This window comes from Prionailurus bengalensis, chromosome D3, assembly GCF_016509475.1.
Source record: "Prionailurus bengalensis isolate Pbe53 chromosome D3, Fcat_Pben_1.1_paternal_pri, whole genome shotgun sequence".
Classification (NCBI taxonomy): Eukaryota; Metazoa; Chordata; class Mammalia; order Carnivora; family Felidae; genus Prionailurus; species Prionailurus bengalensis.
In genome coordinates, this window is record NC_057356.1 from 38,173,095 (window position 1) to 38,199,684 (window position 26,590).

At 46.9% G+C, this 26,590-nt stretch overlaps 1 protein-coding gene across 1 annotated transcript; it reads left to right on the forward strand.

Annotated features, from left to right (window-relative positions):
• The first annotated feature begins 20,169 nt into the window (after positions 1-20,169).
• On the forward strand, positions 20,170-26,247 carry TMEM200C (transmembrane protein 200C). The gene is made up of 2 exons (XM_043558333.1): positions 20,170-20,520; positions 23,430-26,247. Exon 2 carries the CDS (start codon positions 23,525-23,527, stop codon positions 25,433-25,435), a length of 1,911 nt encoding a protein of 636 aa, XP_043414268.1. The 5' UTR covers positions 20,170-20,520; positions 23,430-23,524; the 3' UTR covers positions 25,436-26,247.
• The last annotated feature ends 343 nt before the right edge of the window (positions 26,248-26,590 follow it).

Sequence of the window (26,590 nt, forward strand, 5' to 3'; positions counted from 1 at the left end):
ATAAACAGGTTTGTGAAGGTCTCTGAAGTTGACAAATGCCCAGAATTATTAGTAGGCATTATTATCCTAACAAATTGACAAGATGATGTTTATGCTGACAGAGAGTACGGAGAACTTATTATTCACGCAGTATCTCTCCTGTGGCAAAACTGATCACTTTATTGTCCATCTGGCACCTTTGAGGCATAGGGAACTTTCTGCTAAAAATTCAGCTCTTTAGACCCATTGGACAGGCTATCTCTGTAGACATTTTATTTTTTATTTTTTTTCAACGTTTTTTATTTATTTTTCGGACAGAGAGAGACAGAGCATGAACGGGGGAGGGGCAGAGAGAGAGGGAGACACAGAATCGGAAACAGGCTCCAGGCTCTGAGCCATCAGCCCAGACTCTGATGCGGGGCTCGAACTCCTGGACCGGGAGATCGTGACCTGGCTGAAGTCGGACACTTAACCGACTGCACCACCCAGGTGCCCCTCTGTAGACATTTTAAATACGTTCCACACTGGCCTGATCCCCCCTCCATCCACTATCTGAAATTCAGATCAGAAAACAAAGGGAGAAGTGGAAGGGATATCATCTCTGGAAGGGCTTTGGTAAGTCTTCCAGGAGCAGCTTCCAGATGTTTCCCATTAATATCAGTTAATTGATCAAATTAGGTGGATGACTAGGAAGCCATAGAGATCCAGACCCAAGTGGACAAGAGGTGGGATTTTAATTTTCCTGTTTTCGAATTATGGGGGTAAAGCCAGGAAGGCTGTAGATATTTGAGGGGAACCCTGTATTCTCCTACTTTGCAATGTTTGCCTAAGACAAGCACGGAACTCAACTCTGAGGGACCTCAGCACCCTTTTCCTCATCAGGAATCCTAATCGAGCTGAGCTTCAGTTCAGTAGATGCAAAGGAAAGACCCACCCAACTACACATCCGAATATGTTGGTGGATTACTGGAAGGCACATTGGAAGGAGAGTTTAGAAAATGGGTCCCAAGGCAAATAAGCAGCTCTACGTCTACTTTAAAAATCTAAGACCTCAGAAGACAATTTGTTTTCACCAGCACTGGAACAAAGAAGGAAGTAACAGGGAAAACACAAACAAAAAAAAACAACAAAAAAACCCCATAACTGATTAGAAGAAAGCAAGCCTTGGAAAGAACCCCATAGAATCGAGAGAACTATGTAATATTCTTAAAAAATAAAGATAAAGGGTGCCTGGGTGGGTCAGTCTGTTAAGCGTTTGACTCTGGATTTCGACTCAGGTCACGATCTCACGGTTCCTGAGTTCGAGCCCCACATCGGGCTCCATGCTGACAGTGTGGAGCCTGATTAGGATTCTCTTTTTCCCTCTGTCTGCCTCTCCTCTGCTCTCTCTCTCACAATACATAATTAAACTTCAAAAAATAAGTAAATAATAAAGATAGAATGTATACAGAGTTGAATCCATAACTGTCTCAAAAACTTTTACGTTGATAGATGATATTGTCAGTTGTTATTTTTAATCCCCACTTCATGCTGTGCTTGGCACCTAGATTATTTTTACAGTGATGTATATTTTTCATTTTCTATTCTTTGGTTAGGAAGCCAAGAATTCCGGGGTGCCTGAGTGGCTCAGTTGGTTAAGCCTCCGACTTTGGCTCAGGTCATGATCTCAAGGTTCCTGAGATGGAACCCTGTGTTGGGCTCTGTGCTGACAGCTCAGAGACTGGGGCCTGCATCAGATTCTGTCTCCCTCTCTCTCTGCCCCTCCCCTGCTCGTTCTCTCTCTCCCTCTCTCTCAAAAATAAATAAACATTAAGAGAAATTAAAAAAAAAAGAAGAAGCCAAGAATTTCAGATGGGAAAGTACCTCAGTCTATTTCCATAAATGATCCAGGTGGCTGTTATTTTTTTTTTAATTTTTTTTAACGTTTATTTACCCCTGAGACAGAGAGAGACAAAGCATGAACGGGGGAGGGTCAGAGAGAGGGAGACACAGAATCTGAAACAGGCTCCAGGCTCTGACTGTCAGCACAGAGCCCGATGGGGGGCTCGAACTCACGGACCTCGAGATCATGACCTGAGCCGAAGTCGGCTGCTCAACTGAGCCACCCAGGTGCCCCTCCAGGTGGCTTTTAGATGTTAACTTGTTGAGGCCAGTTCTATCAGGTGATAGTGGTTCTGAGAATCTCCTAGTTCTGAGCCTCAGGTAAACAAAGAGGTGATCTTAATGTGCTTCCTAACATACTTTCAAGTAAGGATAGAGGCACTGGTTAGAACCTCTAAAGGGGCGCCTGGGTGGTTCAGTCGGTTGAGCATCTGACTTTGGCTCAGGTTATGATCTTGTGGTTTGTGAGTTTGAGCCCCTTGTCAGGCTCTGTGCTGACAGCCTGGAGCCTCCTTCAGATTCTGTGTCTCCCCTTTCTCTGCCCCTTCCCTGCTCACTTTCTGTCTCTCAAAAATGAATAAACATTTTTAAAAAATCTTTTAAAAAAAGAACTTCCAGAAAAACGCTTTTGCTAGAACTTACTTCTTTTCTGGAAGTTTTAGGCACAGGATAAGGAAGCTTTGCTTCTTTCCCAGATTTAGAATCCTAAAATGACTTTGGCCAAACTACAAAGTTCCATGTGTCTCCATTTCTTCTTCTTTTCTTTCTTTTCTGTTTTTGTGAGCGGGGCCGGGGGCACGAGGTGGTTAAAAACCTTTTTGTTTTGAAATAATTACAAATTCACAGGACGTTGCAAAGGAATATATAGACAGCAGGTCCTATGAACCCTTCACCCAGCTTCTCCCAATGTTTACAATCGTGTCATTATATCACAATATCAAAACAAGGAAACTAACATTGGGACAATCCACAGAGCTTACCCAGAGTTTACCAGTTCTCTATGTACTTATTTGTGCGTGTGTGTGTGTGTGTGTCTGTGTATACAATCCTATCACATGTGTAGCTTCATGGAACCACCACCACAATTAACATGCTTAACCATCACCAAGAAGTTACTTGGGGCAACTGCTTTATGGCCATACCCACCCCCACTCCACTCCATCTCTGACCCATGGAAATCACCAATCTGTTCTCCATTTCTATAATTATGTCCATTTCTTCATTTGTAAATGGTCTTGCCATCTCGTATCTGGTGGTTAGTTCGAGATTTCCTTCACCAGAGCTGTTCTTATTAATATTTTCTTTTTTACTATATATAATTATAAAAAGCATCCACGGTCACTTTGAACATGAGTGGCAAAAATAAATAAATAAATAAATAAATAAATAAATAAATAAATAAAACATGCAAAGAAAAGAAATGAAAAAAGATATTACCTCTGGAATCCCATCACTCAAAAGATAAGTGCCATGCAATTTTAACATGTTTTTCTGCACTCTCCTAGATTCTGGCTTCATCAGATGGAAAACTAAAGTTCTCAGAAGTCAGGGCTTGTCTGAGGCAGCATTGTTAATGTAGAATTTCCTTTCCATTTTGTATGAATTAAGGAATGCATTTGGACTCACGGTGTAAACAACCCAACCAGTAATGCCCTGATCATATCGGGGGGGTTGTTTCTCACATACAAGACAGTGGCAGGGTAGGAATGAGGCACTAGCTTAGGGATGCACCAGGGACGCAGGCTCTTTGTGTCCCACTGTCCTGAGCAAGTTGGATATCATCCCCAAGCTTGTAAGTACCCTTTAATCAATAACATTCAAAGTTTTCTCACTAACCATCCTTTGTAGACTTCTGCTCAAATCAAGTAGGCCAGAACTGGGTTACACAGCTACTTCGGGCTGCAAAGCAGGGCAGGACGAATATCTGTTTTCCCAGCGTCTAGAGAAAACAGCAAGGAGAAGGAGGTTAGCGTCCACTTTCAGGCAGCTAAACAGCAGTATCTGTCACCTTTCATCAAACTCCAAAATCATTTGCATTTGAACTTTAAATACATGTTTGCACGTGCGTAAAAACAATTCTGGTCTGCCGTTTTCGCTTTCCATATATTTCCATATATTTCGTGTCAAAATCTCATGCAGTTACTGTACAGCGGGGGTCAGCAAACTACGACATGCATGCAGGGTAAAGCCATCCCACCCACTGCCTGCTTTTCCCAGCAAAGTCTCACCGAAGTACAGCTACGCTCATTCATTTCCACACCGCCTATGGCTGCTTTCGCCCTAGAAGGGCAAGCTTTAGTACTCTTACAGAGACCAACCACATGGCTGGCAAGGCCTGACATGGTTATTATCTGGCCCTTGACAGAAAAAGTTTGCCTGCCCTAACTCCACAGCACCTTTAATGAATGCTGATTTTCAATACAGTGGATGGATAGCCCCGAAGTTATCAAACCAGTTCTCTACCTTTCAATATTGACATTGTGCTACTTTCCACTAATGCAGAGAAAGCAGCAAGGGACATCCAAGCATATAATTTTGCAAAACTCCTATTTCTTATTGTCATAGGAAGAGAGAAAGTATGGTGTAGGAGTTAACAGCATCTTCTCTGGAGCTTGACTGCTGTGTGCAGATCCTGGGTTTACCTATCATTAGCTGTGTGACCTTGAGTCTACAGGACTTAACCTTTATGAACCTCGGTTTTCTCACTTGCAAAACCTACCTTGGAACTCTTGCGACGATTACATGAGTTAATATGTGCCTGGTGCTTAGAAAAATGCCTGTACATACTAAGTGCTGCGTTTATTAGTTATTATTTTTGTTGATGTTAATTTTTTGTCCTTAGTATCATTAGTAGTCATGGGTTAAATCCCTAACAGTGGAATTGCCCGAAGAGTAGGCAGCTTTTAAAACTTGTACAAGTTTGGAAGGAAATACGTTTTCCTATTTCTGAGCAACAGTGCATATTACCTTTTGGAAAGAAGAGTTTTTTTGTTGCTTTGTTTTGCCATATCGAGAAATGTTTAATTGTATTGAAATGCAACTGTTATTCGTAAATTTGTTATTCTTTCATTATTAGTGAAATTAATCGATTTTTGCCTAATTGACATTTGAATTTCTTATTTTGTGAATTATCTTTGTTTTTTCTCCTTTATCCATTATTTCTAATTAAGATCTTGTTTAGGTATTGGAAAAATTTTTTATACATTAAGGATATCAACTCTTTGGTACCTAGACTTTTCAATTATTCCTTATTTTGTCTTTGTTTTTGAATTTTCGTTTTGATATTCATTAACTAAAATATTAAACTATAAGGAGTACAAACTATCAATTTTTTTTCTTTATGATTTTAGTCTTTAATTCCTGATTGGAAAGCTTCTTACTATCCTGGGATCCAATATGTATTCACTCACATTTTCTTTAATTTTTTAACAGTCTAATTTTTTGACTTTTAAATGTTTAATTCACCTGGAATTCATTCTGGAATATAGTGAAAAGCAGCAACCTAACTTTTTTTTTTTTAACTGAATATCAAACTTCACAGGATTTGTTTAAAATCTTGGCCTGCTGCCAAGAAGTATCACCTTTCACGTATGTTAAATCTCTTTGATTGATTTACCCATGTATGTATGTATATATACATATGCATATATATGTATATATACTCAATTAATAGAACTTTAATAATTTAATTATAACTTTATAATATATTTGTGTCTGTGTAGCTATTTTTTCTTTACCAATTTTTTAACTTTTTAATTCTCAAATTAAATAGATTCACAAGAAGTTGCAAAGATAGTAGACAGAGGTTCCCATGTACCTTTCACCCAGTGTTTCCCAGCAGTTCCATCTTACATGGCTCTAGTACAAGATCAAAACCAGGAAACTGACATTGGTACAATGCGTGTATGTAATTCGATGCCATTTTATCACATGTTTACATGCCTATAATCGCCGCTGATGTGCAGATTTCTGCAACTACCACCGAAATCAAATTGAAAAGCGATTCTATCACCATGGTCATCTCCCCTGTTCTACTGCTTTATAGTTATACCCCAGCTCCTTCCCTCCCCACTAGCCTGACCCCTGACTACCATCTCTAACCTCTGAAAACCAGCAATCTGTCCTCCATGTCTATAATTTTGACATTTAGGGAATGTTACAGAGATAGAATTATACTGTATGAACCCTTTGAGACTGGCTTTTTTTTTTTTTCTTCACTCAGCCCAATGCACTTGAGATTTATCCACGTTGTTGCATCTATCAATAGTTTGTTTTCTTTTATGGTTGAGTTGTCTTCCGTGGTGGGGATGTACCACAGTTTAACTATTCATTTATTGAGGGACATTTTGGTTGTTTCCAAATTTTGGCTATTACATGTAAAGCTATGAACAATCGTGTACAGGATTTTGTGTCAATATAAGTTTTCATTTCTCCGGGATAAATGCCCAGACGTGTGAATGTTAGGTCATATAGCAAAGCTTTGTTAATTTTTCTTAAAAGCAGCTAAATTATCCTAAGAGTGACTATACTATTTACATACCCAGCTGCAATGCATGAGAGACGCTGTGTCTCCTCCACGTCAGAGGCATTGGGTATTGTGATTTTTTTTTTTTAATTTCAGCTGTTTTAGGAGAAATGTAGTGAATGCTCATCATAATCTTAATTTGCATTTTCCTATTGGTTATGTTGTTGAACATCTTTTCTTGGGCTTGTCATCCATACATCCTCTTTAGTGAAATGTCGGTTTATGTCTGTTGCCCATTTTCTTTCTCTTTTTCTTTTCTATTTGAGAGGGAGAGAGAGAGCACGCAAGCTGGGGAGAAAGGCAGAGGGACAGAGAGAGAGAATCACAAGCAGGCTCCATGTTCAGCACAGAGCATGATGCAGGGTTTGATCTCATGACCCTGAGATCGTGACCTGAGCTAAAATCAAGAGCCTGACGCTCAACCGACTGAGCCACCCAGGCGCCCCTATTGCCCGTTTTCTGATTGGATTTTTTTTTTTAAGTGTTGAGTATGTAAAGTTCTTCATGCATCATAGATAGGAGTCTTTTGTCTGGACATGTGATTTATGTGATTTACAAATATTTTCTTCCAGCCTGTAGCATATCTTTTCATCTTCTTAATGAGTCAGTCTTGCACAGAGAAAAAAATATATAGTGATTTTGATGAGGTCAAGTGTATGGATTTTTTTCTTTTTCTTTTTTTTTTTTTTTTTTTTTTTGTTTATTTTTGAGACAGAGAGAGACAGAGCATGAACGGGGGAGGGTCAGAGAGAGGGAGACACAGAATCCGAAACAGGCTCCAGGCTCTGAGCTGTCAGCACAGAGCCCGACGCGGGGCTGAACCCATGGACCGCGAGATCATGACCTGAGCTGAAGTCGGACGCTTAACCGACTGAGCCACCCAGGCGCCCCTGGATTTTTTTCTCGTAAGGATTGTGTGTATTCAAGAACTCTTCACCAGGCCCAAATCTGGTCCACAGAGTTTTCCTCATGTTTTCTTCTAAACATTTTTATAATTTACGATTCACTTTACAATCTACTATATCTTAGGTTACATCTTATGTATGGAGTGAAGTTCTGATCCAGGTTTATTTGCTTATTCTCAATATAAACTCATAAGCTCTTATTTACATAACATATTCCTCATCCCTTTTTCGGTGTATTGTTCAGTATTTCTTTTTAGCATATTTACTGAGTTGTGCGGTCATCACCACAGGCTCCTTTTAGAACATATTTCACCCCCAAAAGAAACCTTGTACGCATTTACACCTCGGCCCCAGCCCCAGACAACCACAACTGTACTTTCTGGTTCTCCAGATTTATCTTCTCTAGGTTTTTCATACACATGGAATGGAAGATTCAAATATGTGATCTTTTCCACCTGGTTTCTTTCACGGAGTATAGTGTTTTCTAGATCATCCGTGTTGCAGCAGCACTTTATTCCTTTTTACTGCTCACCAGTATTTCTTTGTACGGGTGCAAATTTTGGTTATCCCTTCGCAAGCTGATGGGCATTGAGCTGTTTCCACTTTTTAGCCGTGATGAATAACGCTGCTAGAAATGTTCGTGTACGAGTTCTTTAAAATATTTTTTAAGTTTCTTTCCTTATTTTGGGAGAGAGAGAGAGAGCGTGCGAGCACAAGCAGGGGGAGGGGCAGAGAAAGAAGGAGAGAGAGAATCCCAAGCAGGCAACTCGCTGTCCGTGCAGAGCCTGATGTGGGGCTCAAACTCACAAACCATGCGATCACGACCTGAGACAAAATCAAAGAGTTGGATGCTTAACCAACTGAGCCATCCAGGCGTCCCTCATTTACAAGTTTTATGCAGAAATATATTTTCATGTCCCTTGGGTAAATCTCTAGAATAATTGTGGATATGGTCAGGTTTGTACTGGAATTGTATTAAGCTAAGGGAATGATTCGCATCTTTGCAATATTCAGTCTTTACATCCAGAAAGATGGCGTGTTACTTCATTTATCCAAATGTCAGAACCTCCTTCCAATTCTTCCACTTATATAGGCCCCTCGACTAATGGAATGCTGTTCAATAGTTCTAATTAATTTTTGTAGACCTCCCTTTTGCCCACAAATCCATTCACTGTCTTGTACATGGAAGGTGCTTGCCAGGTGCTTGCCAGGCACTTTCTTTGGTGTTCAGGACGCAGCAGCAAAAAGATCAAGTAGCGGCTCTCATTGAGCGTACTTTCTAGTCAAACAAAGGGACGACTTGCCTGAAATCTTAAAATAGCTGGCAGAATGGCAGCACAAGTTAGCACAGTTAATGAGCAAGACTGGGAAGTGGGGGACTTAGTGTTCCAGGCAGAGTCTGGGGCCATCTTTCCAATCCAGAAGGCCTCTGAGATGCAAATGACCCACAGTTTTTAGACTAACCTACCCCTGAGATTTTGTCCCAAACTGTCAGGCTTACAGCGCTAGGAAGAAGGCCTTCAGGAAGAATGGGTAAGTGCAGTCTTTGCTGGTTGTAGGGCAGGAGATGAGGACTCTCAGATATAAAATGACCTGTGACGTAGCCAATGGGACATGCATTCACAATCTCATCAGTGTGAAGGATCCTGTAATCCCTGTAAATTCCTGAGGTGTATTATTTATATTATGCTGGCTATTGGCCCATGGGATTGACAGCAAAACGCTAAAGAAATGTTGGGCTGTTTGTTTGGAGGGAGTGAGAAATGTGATAGGAATAAACATCCCTCTCTGAGCATGAGTTTGGAGAGAGAAATATCCCAAGCAGGAGAGAAGAGAGATGGCAGTGGCTGCTTGTAGAAGACAAGGCGTGGGTTGCCTCCGTGGCTCAGGCAGTTGAGCACACAACTTTGGCTCAGGTCATGAGCTCATAGTTCCTGAGGTCAAGCCCCGCGTTGGGTTCTCTGCTGTCAGTGCAGAGCCTACTTCAGATCCTCTGTCCCCTCTCTCTCTGCCCCTCTCCCACTCATTCTCTCCCTCCCCCTCTGTCTTCCCCCCCCTTCAAAAAGAAATAAAACATGAAGAAGAAGAAGAAGAAGAAGAAGAAGGTGGTGGTGGTTGGCGGGATCTCTGAGCCCTGCTGAGCAGATGACGAGGAAAACCCAGAGAGGCTGTGTAGACGAGGAAGGGCCTCCAGCAAAGGGAGAAGAGGCACTTCCTTCCAGAGGCACAGGGCTCATGCCCCTTTCGCCTGAAAATCCGAGGAGACTCGGGGTAGAAGAAGGAGCCACCTGGAAAACCGCCAAGAGGATTTTGCAAACGGCTAGTCCATCACCATCAACCTCATACAGAGACGCTGTGATGAGAAAGTGTTAAATAATCTGCACAGTGAACACTTCTGATGTGACACTCAGGATGGAAATGCAGAGGGGCGTTTGAATTCAACGTGAGTTTATTAGCTGATTTACGGAGAGAAATATTGCATGAAATGTTTCTTCAAAAACGGACTCAAAGTGGGTTGAACTCTTGCTCTGTCTTAAAACAATATAGGTCTCTAGGTACTGATCCCTCTGACAATAGTGAAGTTCTGAATACAAATAACCAGAGGAGAAATTCCCCTGGTGATCCTGAACCTTCTGTGAGTTCACTAATGATCAGGAGAAGGGAGTAAACAGTACCCTAACTAGGGCTGAGACAAGCGAAGGAAATATTATGGACACCCATAAGGATAGAGCACGATAGCAGAAGATTTGCTTGGATAAGGAAAATGTGCTAGGGTGAAAAATACGAGGTTCAACTGGGGAAAAGTGCCAGCTGATACCTCTGGGGCATTGTCCAGAGAAACAAGGTAGTTAATGAGCTAGAGAAACCTGAAAAGCAGTGTTGCTGAAAGAGGCCAGAACAGAGAGAGAATAAGCAGGTAGGTGTTTGCTGTGTGATCCTGAAGGTCAACATGTTAAGTGGCAAAAGCAAAAATAAGAGCCAAAGACAAAGCTCCCGGGTTGGCCAACCATGATGATAGCTAAGAGCATCTCTGAAAAATTATATTCTTGAAGAATACTGGTCCATAACTAGGTCAAGTTGTCCCCTGGCTCAAATAGATGAGTGTGTTCTTTTCCAGTTTTTAGGATGTTATCACACAAGGGTTCCTAGTTTCAAGGTTTTCTTCCCTAAGAAATTCCTGAAAATATTTGCTGCTTGCTATATTTCTATGTGAGAATCTATGTTAGAGGATTTGTGATGCAATCCAAAATCATCTTTATTTTAAGTTCGGTATCTCAAAATGTTCCCAAGAAGAGCTCTGAGATTTTCAAATATGCCACCTCCTGAAGAAGTTCGCGAGTCACTAATCCAAGTGAGGCAAAGTGCAGAGCAGTAGAAAGCCAAACTCAATAGCTTCTCGATGTTTTGGGACATTTTAATATTACTGTTTTGTACAAAACGATGTTTCTGGTTACACAAGAGAAGTAGAAAGCACAGTGGCCTATTGACATTACGTAAAGGACCTGTCTCCAATTTCTATGGCCTTAAGCAAGAATATGAGGGATCGGAAGACAAGAAGGAATCTTTCAAAGCCATCTAGTACTCCCTTCAAATCACATCATTCAATACCAACTATTCAACATTATGCATCATTTAAATAGCGCATTAATATGTATTGTGTCCAAGAGGTTATGCAACATGCCCTTGAGATTTTTATGGCTGCAAACACAAAGAGGGAATCAAATTATCTAGTTGACTTTCTACATCCTTTGTATAAATAGGACATTCTCAGTCTCCACCTCACCTTGCGAGGGGAAGCATCACCCAGGAAAAGAGGACGATAATTACCATTTTGCGGTGGTTTAGAAGCCATCTTGCTCAGAGCTGGAAGACTACAGCGACTTTTGATGTCTCCACATGCCAGTGGAGACGGGCCCAGATAATCAGAGAGCTGGTTCCATTGATGAAGTCCTGGAGCCTTTTAACTTCCTCCCAGCTGAGAAGCAGTGCTCTCGCCCCCCACCCCCCCAGCCACTGCCCCTCCCCAGTGCCCTCTGAGTTAGCAGACACCCTGCAGAAATTCCCTCAGGGCTTACAGAAGGACCTGGCAGATTGTCTCTGAAATCTAAGACTTCTAAAGTAAGCCATTAAACATACGTTCTAATGTGCGGGCTCTTAGAGTGATGGCTGCAAATTACCGTCTCTTCTAATTCCCCTCCCTTGGGTCAGATGCTCAGTCTTCATCATAATATATTTATCTCTGTAAATGGGAAAAACATAATTTCATGGGGGAGGGGGTGTAGGGGGGAAATGGAGCTTTAACACTGATTGATATCAAAATTTTCTATCATTTCATTAATATTAATGTCATCAAAGCCAGAAGTTTTAAGTGATTGGGAGGAATTTAAAGGAAATGTGTGACAAAGCCTTCTCACTTTTGCGAGGGGAATATATTAAGCTCTTGTACAATTTGCTGTAAGTACTCAGAACTCCACCCACCTTTCTGTAGCCAAACCCTGATCTTTGGAGAAAGCGGCTTTGGAAAATAATAAAAATCAGGTATATTCTGAAACATTATCTCTGCTTCTTCTACGTATCATTTTCCAACATACCATACCAATATTTCACCTCTGTAAAAAGCTGTGTAATCAGTTTACTGTGCCTGTCAAGAAGTGATGTTGGCATCTTTCTTGACAGAAAAATATTTGTGATGCTTTCCTAAGGTAATGATACTTCAATCTTCTTCGGTATAAAGAAGCCAGCTTAGAGAGTTATCAGTAAGACTTTACAGAAATTCAAAACTAAATTTAGTGTAAAAACTGTTGCATGATTTTCACCGTCAGACAGAAAACTTACATTAAGGTTCTTTTGAGCCCATTTTAATCATTTAACATGTCTTTTGGGGTTCTCGTAAGATCAGGAAAGTTCCATCAGGTACAAATATGCTATTAGTGCCGATTTACTGGTTTTATGTATTTAGACATATGTTTGCTTTGTGATGGTAACCTGGGTGATTCGGTTTTCTCTTTTGCTATGACTCTTAATACCTCGAAGAATAAAAATGCATTGTAGATGTTACGATGAGGTCATCTGAAAGATATGTGTCATAAAAAAAAAAATCGGGTGGCACCCTCTCCAAATGTGAGATTTAATTCTCCACGTGGCCCTCTGACTCCTAAGGATCTTGAGCCCCGACCATTAAGATTCCATGTTCAGTAACTCAGCGGTGGGGATGCCAGAGCCTTGTGAGGCTCAGAGAGGCCCGCTACCCAAATTCCTAATAGTGGAGCACATTGTGGGACTCACCCTATGGTCACAACGGCATGGCTGGGGGACTGAGGAAACCCACGCTTACTTCAAAACATAATTACCTAGGAGCTCAGAAGGGAAGGGGGTGGGGCGCCTGGGTGGCTCAGTCGGTTGAGCATCCGACTTCGACTCAGGTCATGATCTCACACTCATGGGCCCAAGCCCCACGTCGGGCTCTGTGATGACAGATCAGAGCCTGGAGCCTTGCTTCGGATTCTGTGTCCCCCCCATATCTCTCTGCCCCTCCCCCGCTCACACTCTGTCTCTCTCTCTCTCAAAATAAATAAACATAATAATGAAAAAAAAATTTTAAAAGAAGGGAAGGGGCTGACAGAGTGGAGGCCAGAAAGCCACTGCCATGTAGAATACAAAGCAATTTGAGAAACATCTCCCTGTCTCTTGTGGATCTGACCCAAACTTCATAGGTAGCCTTTACCCTCCGTCGCATCTCCAGTACCCAGCTCAGTACACATGATAAGGACTCTGTAACTATTCGCCGTTACCCTCACGACCGCTAACATCTGAATACAGCAGCACAAGCCTGGCTGCCTGTATCCCAAGAAAGCCCTACAGTGGCGGCTCCAAAATTTCGGCACAGAATATGCTTAGGGAGAGTCATAGGCTGTGACAAGGAACACTGAGGTAGCAAGTACGCCTATTTTGCTTCTACGTGTTCACTTAGGGGCACTTTCTGGGGTAGCAGAGGTAATGGGACCAGAGCGCCTCTTCCTCACAACTACTCCTCTAAAGTGCCACCGATGATCTCGTCTCTCGCTCACAGCTACCTGAAAATAGAGGAGTTATAAATCACCCTCTACAGACAATACAATTACATCCGGACACTTAAGTAACTTGCTCGATATCACATGGCCAGAAGGGGCCAAGTTACTCGAGTAGCAACAGGTAATCCAAAAACAGAGTAACTTGGCCTTTTACAAAGCCGGATCCAGGACTCAAATCCACCAAAGTGGTTTTTTAGACAGATGCATACACCTGAAATGTGATGGAGTCTAATTTCCTCTTCGGTGTGAGCTAAAACACCATGCTGGCTGCCCTATGGTAAGAAACGCCTATCTGGCCACAGATGTTATACACCTCTGGGTTCATTATTTGAAAATATCAGTTAAAAGCAAAATTCTCTCTGTGTCACTCACGTATGCACACACACGGGCAAAGATGGGGATCTGGTCCCTCATCCCTAAAGTGGGAGGTCTGGACCAGAGCAGGGTCTCACAAAGTTTGATGCGCGTAGGAAATCATCTGGGCATCTTGTGAAAACGCACATTCTGATTCAGTAGGCTTGAGACGGAGCCCAAGATTTTGCCATTTCTAGCAAGCAAGGTGCTGCTGCTACCGCTCCACAGATGATACACGGAAGAGGCCCCTTCCTGTTGCAAGCGTCTTGGCATGTCTACCAATGGCCTCTCGGCCCCTACTCCCTGGTCCCGGCACCTATCAGAGGGATCATGTCCATTACTGCTCACCTGCCCAGCTGCAAGCCTTCACTCCACTTACCCACTTATCCAAATCTCTTCCAGGCTTGAGGTGGGCTCCACATCCGTGAGGTATTCTTCTAAAGACCCCAGCATTAGAGGTTTACTCTCTTACCTTGCATTGGTCACTAACGATTTCTGGATGAGATCTAACTAAATTATAGGCTAGTAAGGACACGTCCCTTCATTCTTTTCTCTCAGTAAGAATGCTTTCAAATGGTCACCTTTTTTTTCAGTCTTAGTTCTCCATACACATGACACTCCTTGGTGGCCTTCCCTGAATGCCCAATCTAAATTACTATACATCTCAACCATGATCTCGCGGTCCAGGGGTTTGAGCCCTGCATTCAGCTCTGTGCTGACAGCTCAGAGCCTGGAGCCTGCTTCAGATTCTGTGTCTCCCCTTCTCTGCCTGCCACCCCCCACCCCCCACCCCACCAAGTCACGCACTCTCTCTCTCTCTCTCTCAAAAACAAACATTAACATTTTTTTTAATTAAAAAAAAACAAACAGAAAATGCTTTGTGGATCCATCAGAGACCTGTCACCGGAGCACTAATCTTGGGACTCTCACGTGTCTTTATTCTTGAAAACCACTTCCTTGTCTGTGTTCCTTCTTTCCTGCTGGGTACTCACAGCGGCCCACATCACAACTAATTCTGAAAGGAGACCAGACATGTGAGCTCCTATCAGTTTCCAGTAAGTTTCCAGCAGGACAAATCTCTTCTCTCACAGAGCTTGTGGATTCTAAGAAGTAACAGGAGAGACATACCTGTGGACATTTAGGATCCGTTTGGGGAACACAGGGCAAATTAAGATGTCATCTTTCCTTGGCTTCTCCACTGACGGAGCCCTCTCTGTAAAGCCCTTTCCTAGCTCAGCTTTGATCTGCTCTCAGGCCTGCCAACACACCCGTTTCTCATCTCAGACCTCAATTATTTTATAAGACATACAATCTGGCTTTGATAGTGTACATGGAAAACGGGAGAAAACGCAGGCTGCAGGGGGAAATCTGAATGTGCAAAAATGAACCCACTTATTAGAGAAAACCTCCCCAGTTGGTCTCTAATCAAGAGCTTAGTGATTTGTAATGTTAAGAATGAATGAAGCCGAAGGCAGAAGCGAAGGCTGCTATTGCCATGTGCCATCTATCTGCAGCGGAGGTAGAGACCCCGTCTCCTGTGTTCTAAGGAATGCTCTGTAGACTTTTCCTGATCATCATTTCCTTTCCTCTGTAGTGAAAGCTTTTGGGCTTGAACTCTTTGACACCCTTCAGACACACAAGAAATAGGCTTGATCGTGACCTTGACACTAGCATGAGTTTACCTGTTTGCAAACTGAAGTTCTAGAAAGTGGCGCTGAGTTCAGTCTCTCGGGGGTTCATCTATGGGACTCGGAGGCGGAGGCAGGCACCCGTCCCTCCCCCAGGGCTAGAAACGCTAACCGCAGAGCCTCTAACTGTGAGAAAACCCAAGAGCCAGGGCCGCCTGGCTGTGGAAATGCTGTTCTTGCTCCCTCCAGGGTCTGCTCAAGCTTTTTCTGCCTCTTCTGTTCCCAAGGAAATCTAACGAGGCCTTAACGTACTGTCGCATTTCACATTTTCTATCAGGCTCGTTTATCTTTTACACATGCCATGAAAAACACCTGTGAGGCTACCAAGGTATGTTGTGTTGGAGTTGCAGATAGAAGGCAAGCAGCCCAGGGTGCCTGGGAGGCGCAGTCAGTTAAATGTCCGCCTCTTGGTTTGGGCTCAGGTCATGATCTCATGGTGCTGTGAGTTCAAGCCCCGCACTGGGTCCCACACTATCAACCTGCTTGGGATCCTCTCTTTCCCTCTCTCTCTCTCTCTCTCTCTCTCTCTCTCTCAAAATAAATAAATAAACTTAAAAGGCAGGAGGCCCAGTTAAATCTGAATTTCAGATAAACAACAAATCATTTTCAGGTTTATGCCCCCAGCAATATTTTTATTTGCTAAATCTATTGCTTAGCTTATGGCTTTCTTTTGTCACGCTTTAGTCTGTCATGTTGCCTCTTACTGGCAGGTGTCCGAGGAGGGTGAAGGAGCAGGAAGGAAAGAGGAGGAATTTTATGCCCCGTGTCCAGCCTTGGGATCACAGGTTCCTTCTTCTGCTCTCGAGATGCCAGAAGAGGGCTTGAGAGGCCTTCCTGTGATATCCTCAAACCTTCAGGCCAACGAATGTTCTCTTGGTCATGTTTTCACAGACTTCGAATTTGACTGTAGAGTGGTGTGAGTTTGAAAGCTGGGTTCTCCAGCAAAGTGAAATTAAAGGGTCCCGGTGAACCGCAAAGCGAGGAAAGCAGCCACAGAGAAAGGGTCTCCGTTCTCCTGGACACAGCAGGCTTTCGTGAGTGACACTGGTCCTCTGCCACACGGATGCCACAGTTCACACACGGCAGCTGCTTGTGTAACTCCGTTCCGTGGAGGTTAAGTGCAGATACGGTCCCATGTGGATCCTGGCGAATAGGAACAGAATGGGAGAGTGAGGAAAACAAACTGGGAGAAGACGTTAGGACTAACAAGGTTGAAAGCTAAATTTAATGAGTGTTTACCGCGTGCTAGGCATTAATTTACAGGAACTAAACTTGTTGATTCCTCACGATAATGCTGTGAGGTAGGTGTTGGTGTCATTATCCCCACTACAAATGAGGAAACTGAGGCAGCCGACATCAGGTCATTTACTTACTCAAATGAAGTAGCTGGTTAGGGGAGGATACAAACTGGTTCCAGAACCCACTACACCAAACTACCTCAATCTCCTTCCTCAGCCTGAGCCATCTGTGACAGCAGGGCGTGCGGAGAGGTCCCAGTTGCTGAGCTGTCGACACAAGCAAACCCGTTCCCCCTGCAAGCTTCCGGAGACCAAGAGGGGCCTGTGTGGACCCCTGGCCGGGCATCTTCTCCACTGAGCAGCCCCGGGAGCCCAGATAGGGGAGCCAGGCCAGGCTGATGAAATGATCAGGGGAAGCAAATGGGTTGTGAATAAATGATGAAACTGAAAGAATTACATAAGGATTGTTTTTAAGAAAGAGCAAGACCAGGGGCGCCTGGGTGGCGCAGTCGGTTAAGCGTCCGACTTCAGCCAGGTCACGATCTCGCGGTCCGGGAGTTCGAGCCCCGCGTCAGGCTCTGGGCTGATGGCTCGGAGCCTGGAGCCTGTTTCCGATTCTGTGTCTCCCTCTCTCTCTGCCCCTCCCCCGTTCATGCTCTGTCTCTCTCTGTCCCAAAAATAAATAAAAAGCGTTGAAAAAAAAAAAATTTAAAAAAAAAAAAAAGAAAGAGCAAGACCAAATAACAGGTTTCAGGTCAGAGTTTAATCCAACTAAACGACGCTCATCTGTTTCCTCTTCTTTTTTTTCCCAAGGCCTTCATTGCCCTCTTGCTACAACATGTTTCAAATATTGTCCTGAGCTCCGAGTTCTTGAGAAGCCAAGGAATGACCACGATTAGGTAGCTTTAGCCTGTTAGTCCTCAGCGGGGTGACAGGGGTATCCCACAATCCCAGAAATCATCTCTACTGAAATGGCCAGTGAACTTAGGGAGAAAATAACTCCAGAAGGGCCAAGGTCATCACTGTTGCTTTAAAAAGAACTCTACGTAACTCAGAAACCCCTAGGAATGTATGCTGATACCATATTATTACAGAGGTTAAAGGACCCTGCTGGAAACAGATGGGATCTATCTGATTTCCTCTGATACCCTGAGCTAACAACAAAGACAATTCCTGAAGGTGGTAACACTCGGGTTAAACAGAACAGTTCGAAGTTCCAAAGAACTCGGTCTGGAAGGACACCTCTGAGTAAGAAATCATAAATCTTAATGAAGTCACCGACATAGCTAGAAAAACTAGCTATGTCCAAGGCCTGTTCATCTGGAAAAGGATTCTTCTCTTCTCCAGATCACTCAAATGAGTTTTCAAGGTACAAATGATGGCTATAATATATGCAGAAATTAGAAACTGTTAATGACTTAATCCCTCTGAACTCCTAATGAAGCTCTGCAATATTCTTCTCTGTATACAGCTTAGTGAACGGAGGCCCACAAAGGATAGGAGTCACCACCCGTGGCCCCCTGGCAGCCAGCTGTGTAATAAAATGAGATCTCAGATCCTGTCTTTGTACAAAACACCAGCTTATTATTGACATTCAAGAAATCTGGAAGCTTGGAGCCCAAAACCCTTTAAAGATGACAAGCTAGACTTAGTTATTTCTCCTTTGCAGTGATTTCTCTAAAGGGAAACAATCCAGTATGGAATTAAAACTCTCCCTTTATATGGCTTGTTTTCTAGCATTCAAAATCTGAGCAGGAATAGAGAGGTGGAAAGAGGTGTGCTGGGGACACTTTGATCGTCATCCAGATGCATTATTTGCTTGGAAAGGGTATCAGAGGTCACCTTTCAAACAGGCAGGTGCAGGGTTTCCTTTAAGGAAACACTTCTCCTTCAGCCCGGCCATCACTCCACAATCTCCACCTCATATAACATGGTCCACATTTATATCATTGAATCTGTAAGTGTTCGTATCCTTAGTGTTCTTTTGGGAAAGTGTCTGCCTGAGCTTTAAACACAAGTGAATGCTGTGTATGTGAGGAGGAACAATCTTGTCACCGGAACTGTGGCCAGCAAAGCCCTCCTGTGTGGGTTCTGTGGATCCTTAAACAGCAAAACTCAGTATATCCAATACCCACTCAAAACCACCATCGTCACACGATTTCTGTCTGGACCCCAAAGTTCAGACCGCCCTTGTCTGTCGTCTGCTCTTCTCTTCCTTTCTTCCTGAATCCTGGCTGCCTCACTTCAATAGATAATTAAAATCTTTCTTACTTTCTCAATACTCCGTGGGGAAATTCCACTTTGAAATTCTCTTTTCCCTGTCATTTTTACTTTACAGTTGGGAGGACAGGGATGAGCTAGGAAACAGGATCTCTCTCTCCCTCTCGCATTTTTAAAATGACGTAGGGAGTTTGGACATCCTCCCTACCCCCATCTCCCCTCTTTGATCCTAACCCTGATTCCTGGAGAATTATAGTTTTCCTTTTAATGCTTGCTGATTACCGCCCGGGGTGGGAGCAGGACCGGCTGCCCAAGGAAGCGCCCCGGAGAGCCGATTCTAATCTCCGCGAAGCCCCAGCTGCCCCGCGTCGGGGGCGGGGGGGGGGGGGGGGGGGCGGCGCCGAGGTCCCCAGGAGGCCGGTCACAAAGCCCGGTTCTGCCGGAGCGCGAGAGCAGCAGACACTGGCTGCCCCGGGCCCGCGGTGCGCCCAGCGCGGCGGGGGCGGCTCCACTCCGCCGGCCCGAGTTCGCTGGGGGACAACTTACTGTGCTCGCTGTGCGTCCACACTGCAAACTCCCAAGCGGGAGGGGGAGAAACAGCCAAGGCTGTGTCGTGTCCGAGAGTAGAGGCAACAAAAGAGGAAAGGGGAGAGGGAGGAAAGGAGGGAGGGCGGGCGGGCTGGAGACGCGGGCACTGCCCCCTCTCTCACCCAGAGCGCCCCTCGGATGCTGATGGGGAGACCCTCCAGGAGAGACGGCCCTTTCTTGGGGCCCCCGCCGACCCGCTGCTCAGACAGGTAGTTGGAGGGAAAAGAACAAAGCTCCCAGTGCAGGCGGGCGGCGGTCCCGGGGCGCCCCGGGGGCGGGGAAGGCAGAGGCCGAGGCGCCGAGCGCCCCGCGCTCCCCGCCGGCGCCCCCCGCCTCCCACCCCGTGCCCGGGGCCCCTCGCCGGCCCCCCATCCGCCTCCCCTCGCGCCTCCGGGTCCTCCGGGAAGCGCTTCCCCCGAAGGCACCGGTGGCCGGCTGCGGAGGAAGTGGGGGGAGCGCAGGGAGGGCGGCGCGGCGAAGGGGGGGGGGCAGCGCCGGGGAGGAGGCGGGGGGCGGGGCGGGGGGCGGGTGCGCCCCCGAGCAGCGGAGTCGGGCCGGGTACCGACTGCCATCCTGCCGCAATTTCCCTGTGTCATGGCTCCGGTCTCTTAGCAACAGCCGCCAGTCCGGCCGCCCCGAGCAGCGCCAGCCGCCGCCGCCGCCGCCGCCGCCGCCGCCGCCGCGGGCTCAACTCCACCCGGCGGAGCCCGGCGCGCCGCAGCCACACAAAAGAGGCGCTGGGGCCGGCCCGGGAGCGCCGCGGCGGGGCTCGCCGAGAGGCGCAGGAGGAGCGGCGGCGGGGAGCACGGCTCCGAGGCAGGATGCGGGCTGCGGAGGACCTGACACTTCTTGGAAACTCTTGGAAATGGCTCCCGCCACGGCGGCGGGGGGAGCTGCGAACCTGGGGCGGGCGCTCGCCCCCGCTGGGCTGCTGAGCCGCGCTCGGCTGGAGGGCCCCGAGGCGCTGTCCCTGCGCCCCGCCGTCGGCTCGGGCTGAAAAAGTTTCTCCATGGTTCCTTTGTGTCGCCCGAGCGCCCGTTCGCCGGCCCTGAGCTGCCCCAGCCTTCCCGGGTAAGTGAGCGATATTGTTTGCTTTTAGTGCTGCCATTTTGAGCAATTCCGTGAGTCCTCAGCCCCCGAGCCGCCCCTCCCCTCCCCTGCGGCCCCAAGCCCCGGTCCCCGGGCTGCTGCTGTTCGGGGAGAGTCGTTTTCCTAGGCGGGCTGCACGGGATGCGCTGCCCAGAAAAAGCGAGCTCGGGATTGCCCTCACTTCGCTCCTGCCTCTGTTCTTTCCAGAGGCGGACTCCCAGCTGCTGCACTCATGTGACTCCAACAGAAATAAGCAGACCCAAAGGCAGGGCAAGGGGTTCGCTGTCCAGCCAATTAGGGAGTGGGGGTCGAGGACCTGGATTGAGTCCCGGGCAGGGCAGGGCGCTCCCAGCCTGTGGGCTGGGAGCCTCAGACGCCGAGTGGAGCTTAATCCATCATGAGCAGAGAAACTTGAATGTCTCTCTTGGAAGCGGTTGTATTTTTAGACATCCCTCCTTTGCTTTCCCCCATGCTCCATTCCTTAACCACGGAAAGACCAGCACCAGGCAGTAAATTGCGAGGGCAGCCAACCTCGACTGCCAAGTTTGTTTCCCTTCATTATGTATGAAGAAAAGCCTCAAAGGTGGGTCTTCCTTGCCATCTGACTTTTGTCAGTATTTCACGTCAGATGGCAATACATTACAATGGAGTTCAGCTTTCAACAGAGCTGAAGGAATAATAAACTAGGGAGTTAATTACTAGCTATTAAACTAATTTTAAAGATCTGTAAACGATTGTTGAAATCCATTCCAATTTTCCTTACATTCTGTCTACCCAAAGCCAAAGCCGCCTTACTGGGGAGAAAAACATGTGGATACCTTCTTTCCCAAAGATGCTCAGCATTCTGGTGCACCTTAGCAATGCCCAACAAAACGTTAGCCCTTCTCTCCTCTTGGAGAGCCACTGTGCCAACTGAGTCTAGGTTTGTTTCTAAAATGTCTGGCTGCTAAAACCTTAAAATAACTGCAGATCTTCAGATTATTGCATTAAAGATGCTGTAGTCTAGGGATCACTTAAAACAGCAGTCTCTATGTTACAACTACACAATAAATGTGCTTATTTTGGGGGATGACAGATGAACAGTAGCTACTCTTTTTTTTTTTTTTTTTTACAATCTGTTTGTACTTACTGGTGCAGCCTCTTTTTAAAACAAAATTGTAAAGGCTTATAGATGTATTCTCTACGAACCCCTCTAACCTACCTAGTATTTCTCTTTAGTGAAAACCAACTAAGTTCCAAGGAGACATTGATTTGCAAACATTGCAAAGAGCTGATTACCATTTGCTTTTCCACCAGTGGAGAAAAGATTCTGCCTATATTGATGTAATGGAGGGGATCAAGGGCCAAAGCTCTTTACCCAGGCACCAATTAAAAGCAAAATTCTTCCTAAGTAATCCCACATATTCAAAGGGTAATTTATTCGAAAACATGAATTATTTCATAAAGGGCAAAATACCAAAAGGCTTGTGAGTGGTATCTGAGCCTTTCAAATTCATACAATGCCCTTAATTTTAGCATCTCTATTATAGGAGAGAACACAACCAATGGAACAGAAAATGTTTTACTCTGGGGATCCAGCAGGATTGAAATTTTTAGAAGCTCACAGATATCTGCAAAGACACATCTGTGCATTTACCTACCTGGGCTTTATTATATTAAACAACCAAACTTTCTATAGGATAGTCCGTGGATCCTTGCCACCCTCCCTTCCTAAACACGACCTCATGAGAGAAAGATGAAGAAAACAGCTCTCACTTGGGGAGAGGTCATTCTACAAATCATCATTATTATGTAGACTGCTGCACCTAATTAATTGCCTATTCATTTGAATATTGGGAATCTGAAGAGTGCTGTTGGCACATTAATAAGGGGTCAGAAAGCTATTATGGCAGAGTGGCTTTTTTTTTTTCTTTTTAAGATTGTAATTTTCCCACAGGAGGAAAAAAAAAAAAAGGTCTTTCTCTTAGAGATTCTAGGGGACTTCTTAAATTCCCTGATGAGGTTTAGCACATGATACCTTTAAGGGAGTTCCTCTGAGGGAGGAGAGGAGGCCAGAAGGAAGAGCTCAGTTACATAACCAGTTACCTAAAACTAAATATTCCACCCCAAGAAGCTGTCCAGATGTTGCAAAAAAAGTGATGAGGAAAAGGCTGCTTGTCTTTAGCTGTAGGAACATCAAGAGGTGGGAGACAACTTTGGAAAGGGATTTATTATCAGAGGATTGACGTAGTTCTGGTGTTCTCCCCGAAATGAACTCTCCATTAATTATCTGCAGTATATAAGCCGTCTGCCTGCCAGTATGTGACCTTTCATTTTCATCCAGTGATGAAAATTGCTTTTGTCATTATAAAACAGTAACTTTTGTGACTGTTTTAGTGACTTTGAGCTAAACATTGACAAATTCCTCTGCTTAGAGACTTGAACCTCCTGAACTGCTCCCTTGGGCAATCTTCCTATTCCCACAGGACAAAGGGAAAGGCTTTTGCCACGAAAGTCCTCAACCACCTCTTTGAGCCCCCACATTTAGTTTCTACTAATGGTCAGCCCTCCTTCAGCTGCCAGCTGGGAGGGTTTGAAATGAGCCTTGCTGGAATATCACCTACAGAGTGTGTGGGATGAGGGAGGGGGAAGAAAGAAGGCGTTCTCTCAAATTGTTTTATCACCTCCTATCAGTGATTGCAACAGCGTTTCCCGGCCCTAATCCATCTACCCCACCCCCTGGCCTCTACATTCGGCACTCCAGTTAGTGGGTAGCCCTGGGCTGGGGGGGGGGGGGGGGCGGTGGGGGGGTGGTACACATGTGGCGAGACCTGGGAGCGGGACAGTCGCAACGCGTGGGATGTTGCTGCAGCCAAGCCTATACCCTCTGACTGTCTTCCTCTGCTTTGCAGCAGGAGGAGGTGGCCGAGCAGCTAGTGGGCAGTTGGCGCCCCCCACTACTCAAGCCTCCGCCCCAGAAACTAGCCGCGCACCGCACCGGCTCACCATGATCGCCACCGGTGGCCTACTGAGGATTTCCGCCAGAAAGCAGGATCCCCTCCGGCCCCCAAGCCAGGTCCCCAAACGCAAGCGGAAAGCCAAGAAAAGGCGCAAGAACGACGTGGTGGTGGTAAAAGGCAAGCTAAAGCTGTGCTCCATCTCGGGGCTCATTGCCCTCTGCGGGATCCTGGTGCTGCTGGTGGGCATAGCCATGGCGGTGGTGGGCTACTGGCCCAAGGCCAACGGGGCCAATAGGGAAGGGGGTAAGCAGCTGCCGCCCGCAGCCAGCGGCCACCGCGTCCCGACCACGGCCAGTAGCAGCAGCAGTGGGAGCAAAAACCGGTCCAGGAGCCACCTGGGGACTCCGGGGGGTGTCAACTCCAGTTCGGTGGGTGCGCCCCGAAGCACCCCTCCAGCGCGGTCAGCCTCCCCTTCGTCCTCCTCCTCGTCCGTGGGTTTCTTCTTCCGCATCTTCTCCGGATACCTGCACTCCGACAAGCTCAAGGTCTTCGGGCCCCTCATCATGGGCATAGGCATCTTCCTCTTCATCTGCGCCAACGCGGTGCTCCACGAGAACCGAGACAAGAAGACCAAGATCATCAACCTGCGGGACCTCTACTCCACCGTCATCGACGTGCACAGCCTCCGCGCTAAAGACCTGGCGGCCGCCGCGGCTGCGGCCGCCGCCGCCGCCTCCTCGTCCTCCGCCCCCACCTCGGCGACCCCCGGAACCGCGCCGCTCAACGGCTTCCTCAGCTACGTGCAGTCGCGGGGCCTGGAGCTGAAGCCCGGGAGCTGCGGCGGCGGCTCAGGGGACGCCTTCGGGGCGGCGGCGTTGCTGGCCAGGGGCTCGTGGCCTCACCCCGCGGCGCTAGGCGGGGGCGGTGGCGGGGCCAAGGAAGCCGCGTCCCCGCCGGACCTGGCCTCGTCTCCGCGCTGCCCGCGGGAGTCCCCGAGCCTGACGGAGGCCGTGTACAGCATCTACCGCGAGCGCTCGGGCGTGGCTGGCCGTCGCCGGGCCGCCGCCGCTGCCGCCGCCGCGGTGGCCGCTGCCGCCGCCGCCACCGCGGCCGCCAGCAGCGGCGGCAGCCCGGCGCCCTGCAGCCCACCCGAGAGCTGGGGGCGCCAGAGCACCGCCAGCTCCCTCGTGGGCTCTTCGCTGAGCGCCTTCGCGTTACTACCCTTGCAAGGGGACCGCGACGGGGATGGGGACGGGGACGCGGAGGGCTTGAGCTGCAGCTGGCAGAGGCCGCCTGGGGAACGCGGCTCCCGGGAGATCCCAAGGGGCGAGCTCGACCTGAGCTTGACCGACCTCCGCGGCGCCCCGGGCTGCTCGCGTTGGGCGCCCAGCGAGCTGGAGGAGCCCGAGGGCGCGGCGGCGGCGGCGGCGGCGGCGCGCACCGCCAGGGGGCAGGGTGGCCGCCTGCCCAGGACCGGCAGGTACGCCGCCCTGCGGCGCCGCAGCACTAGCGGGCTCCCGGACTACCGGGCGCCGCCGTCCCCCGAGCCCCCACCCTCCCCGCGCAGCGCGGAGCTGGACTCGAGCCTTCTGGCCCAAGCTGCCTCCCCCTCCCCGCCCCTGCGGCTGGAGGACTCGCCCCCCGCCAGGCCGGACTCGCCGAGCTCCCAGTCGGACGACCCTTCCTGCTGCAATAAGGGCTACAGCCCCCTGCGGGAGGCTGGCACCTCTTTGGAGTCAGTTGTGCAAGCAGTAGCCAGTAAAAGTCCAGACTGTGAGGCCGCCACGGCCCCGGGTGCGGAGCCGAGCCCCCCGGAGGATCCCAGCCAAGGGCCACCTAAGGCCCAGCCACCTCAGCCGGTGCAGAGGCAGTTTACAAACAAGGAGAAACTCTTTATGATTTCCCGGTCTCATGCCATAGGGGTAGAGGATGGAGAGCTGGAAAGTACTGGCATTTAGGGCAAGAGGGAGCAAGGGGGCGGGGGGGGGGGGGAAGGAGTGAGAAAACTGGGGAAATGCCCACTCCAATCGGCGAATTTAACATTTCCCTCTTTCCCTGTGGACTCATCCGAGGAAATCGTCCAATACCCAAAGAGCTGCAGAATGTTATCCTTGAATTGCGTTCACAAGATTCCTGTAGATAACTCCAAGCAAAATTTTTTTTTAAAGCCAGCTAGTCTTTCATGTCCGATGGTGATTGTACGTTCCATGAAAACCAAATGTATTAAAAAGTCAGCAATCTAGTTCATTAGATAAAATTCTCTTAATTTTCTTAGGATCAAAATAATATATTTTTGACAGTAACTGTGCACTTTACTCCAACTTCCCACCCCCCCCCCCCTTCATTTCCCTAACCCTGTACTCTGCTGCTGGTTTTGTCCATAGCTGCTTGTGAATGACAAGCTTCCTTTCTCTTATGCTTTTGTGGAGCATGGAAGGGGTTGTCCGCAGTTCTTTTAGAACTGACCTTACTAGAGGAAGTCAAAGCCAGAAGCAGGAGTATGTCGGGAAAGAGCACTTTCCTTGCCCTACCCCACACTGCTCCGATAGCCCAAAGGCCTCTTTATTTTTTAAAAGGGTATTTACATTTTGCTACTAGGGTATCTGATGGAGAAGGGGAGGGGCAGCATCTAGATGGACTGTTACATTCCCAAATTCACTCTACCAAGTACACGATACTTTCTTGAGTATTATCACACGTGTATTGCAAATAGCGTTATTAAAAATCTTTTTTTAATAAAAGAAGTTTCCAAACAAACAGTTAACCATAATATTGCCTCCTTTTGCCTTGGAACTAATGCTTCTAACACATTAAACATTTAACAGTTCAGCTGGTAAAATCTAAAATATTTTGCTATGACACTGTACTATGATAGTAGGTATCCGCCCCCAAAGTGCTCTGTGCTATCATGACTCCATCCATTTCCAGTATATTTTTAACTTTTAAATACAGGGTAGTATTGAACATTTGGGAGTTTCTCTTTCAAATAGAATGAGACATTAAATAAATAGTAATTTTCTATAATACTTCTAGTTTACCTCAAAGTATTAATTTATGGAGCACCAGGCTTAATGGCCCCTTTTCATCCTCTTGGATTTGACTTATTTGGTTTT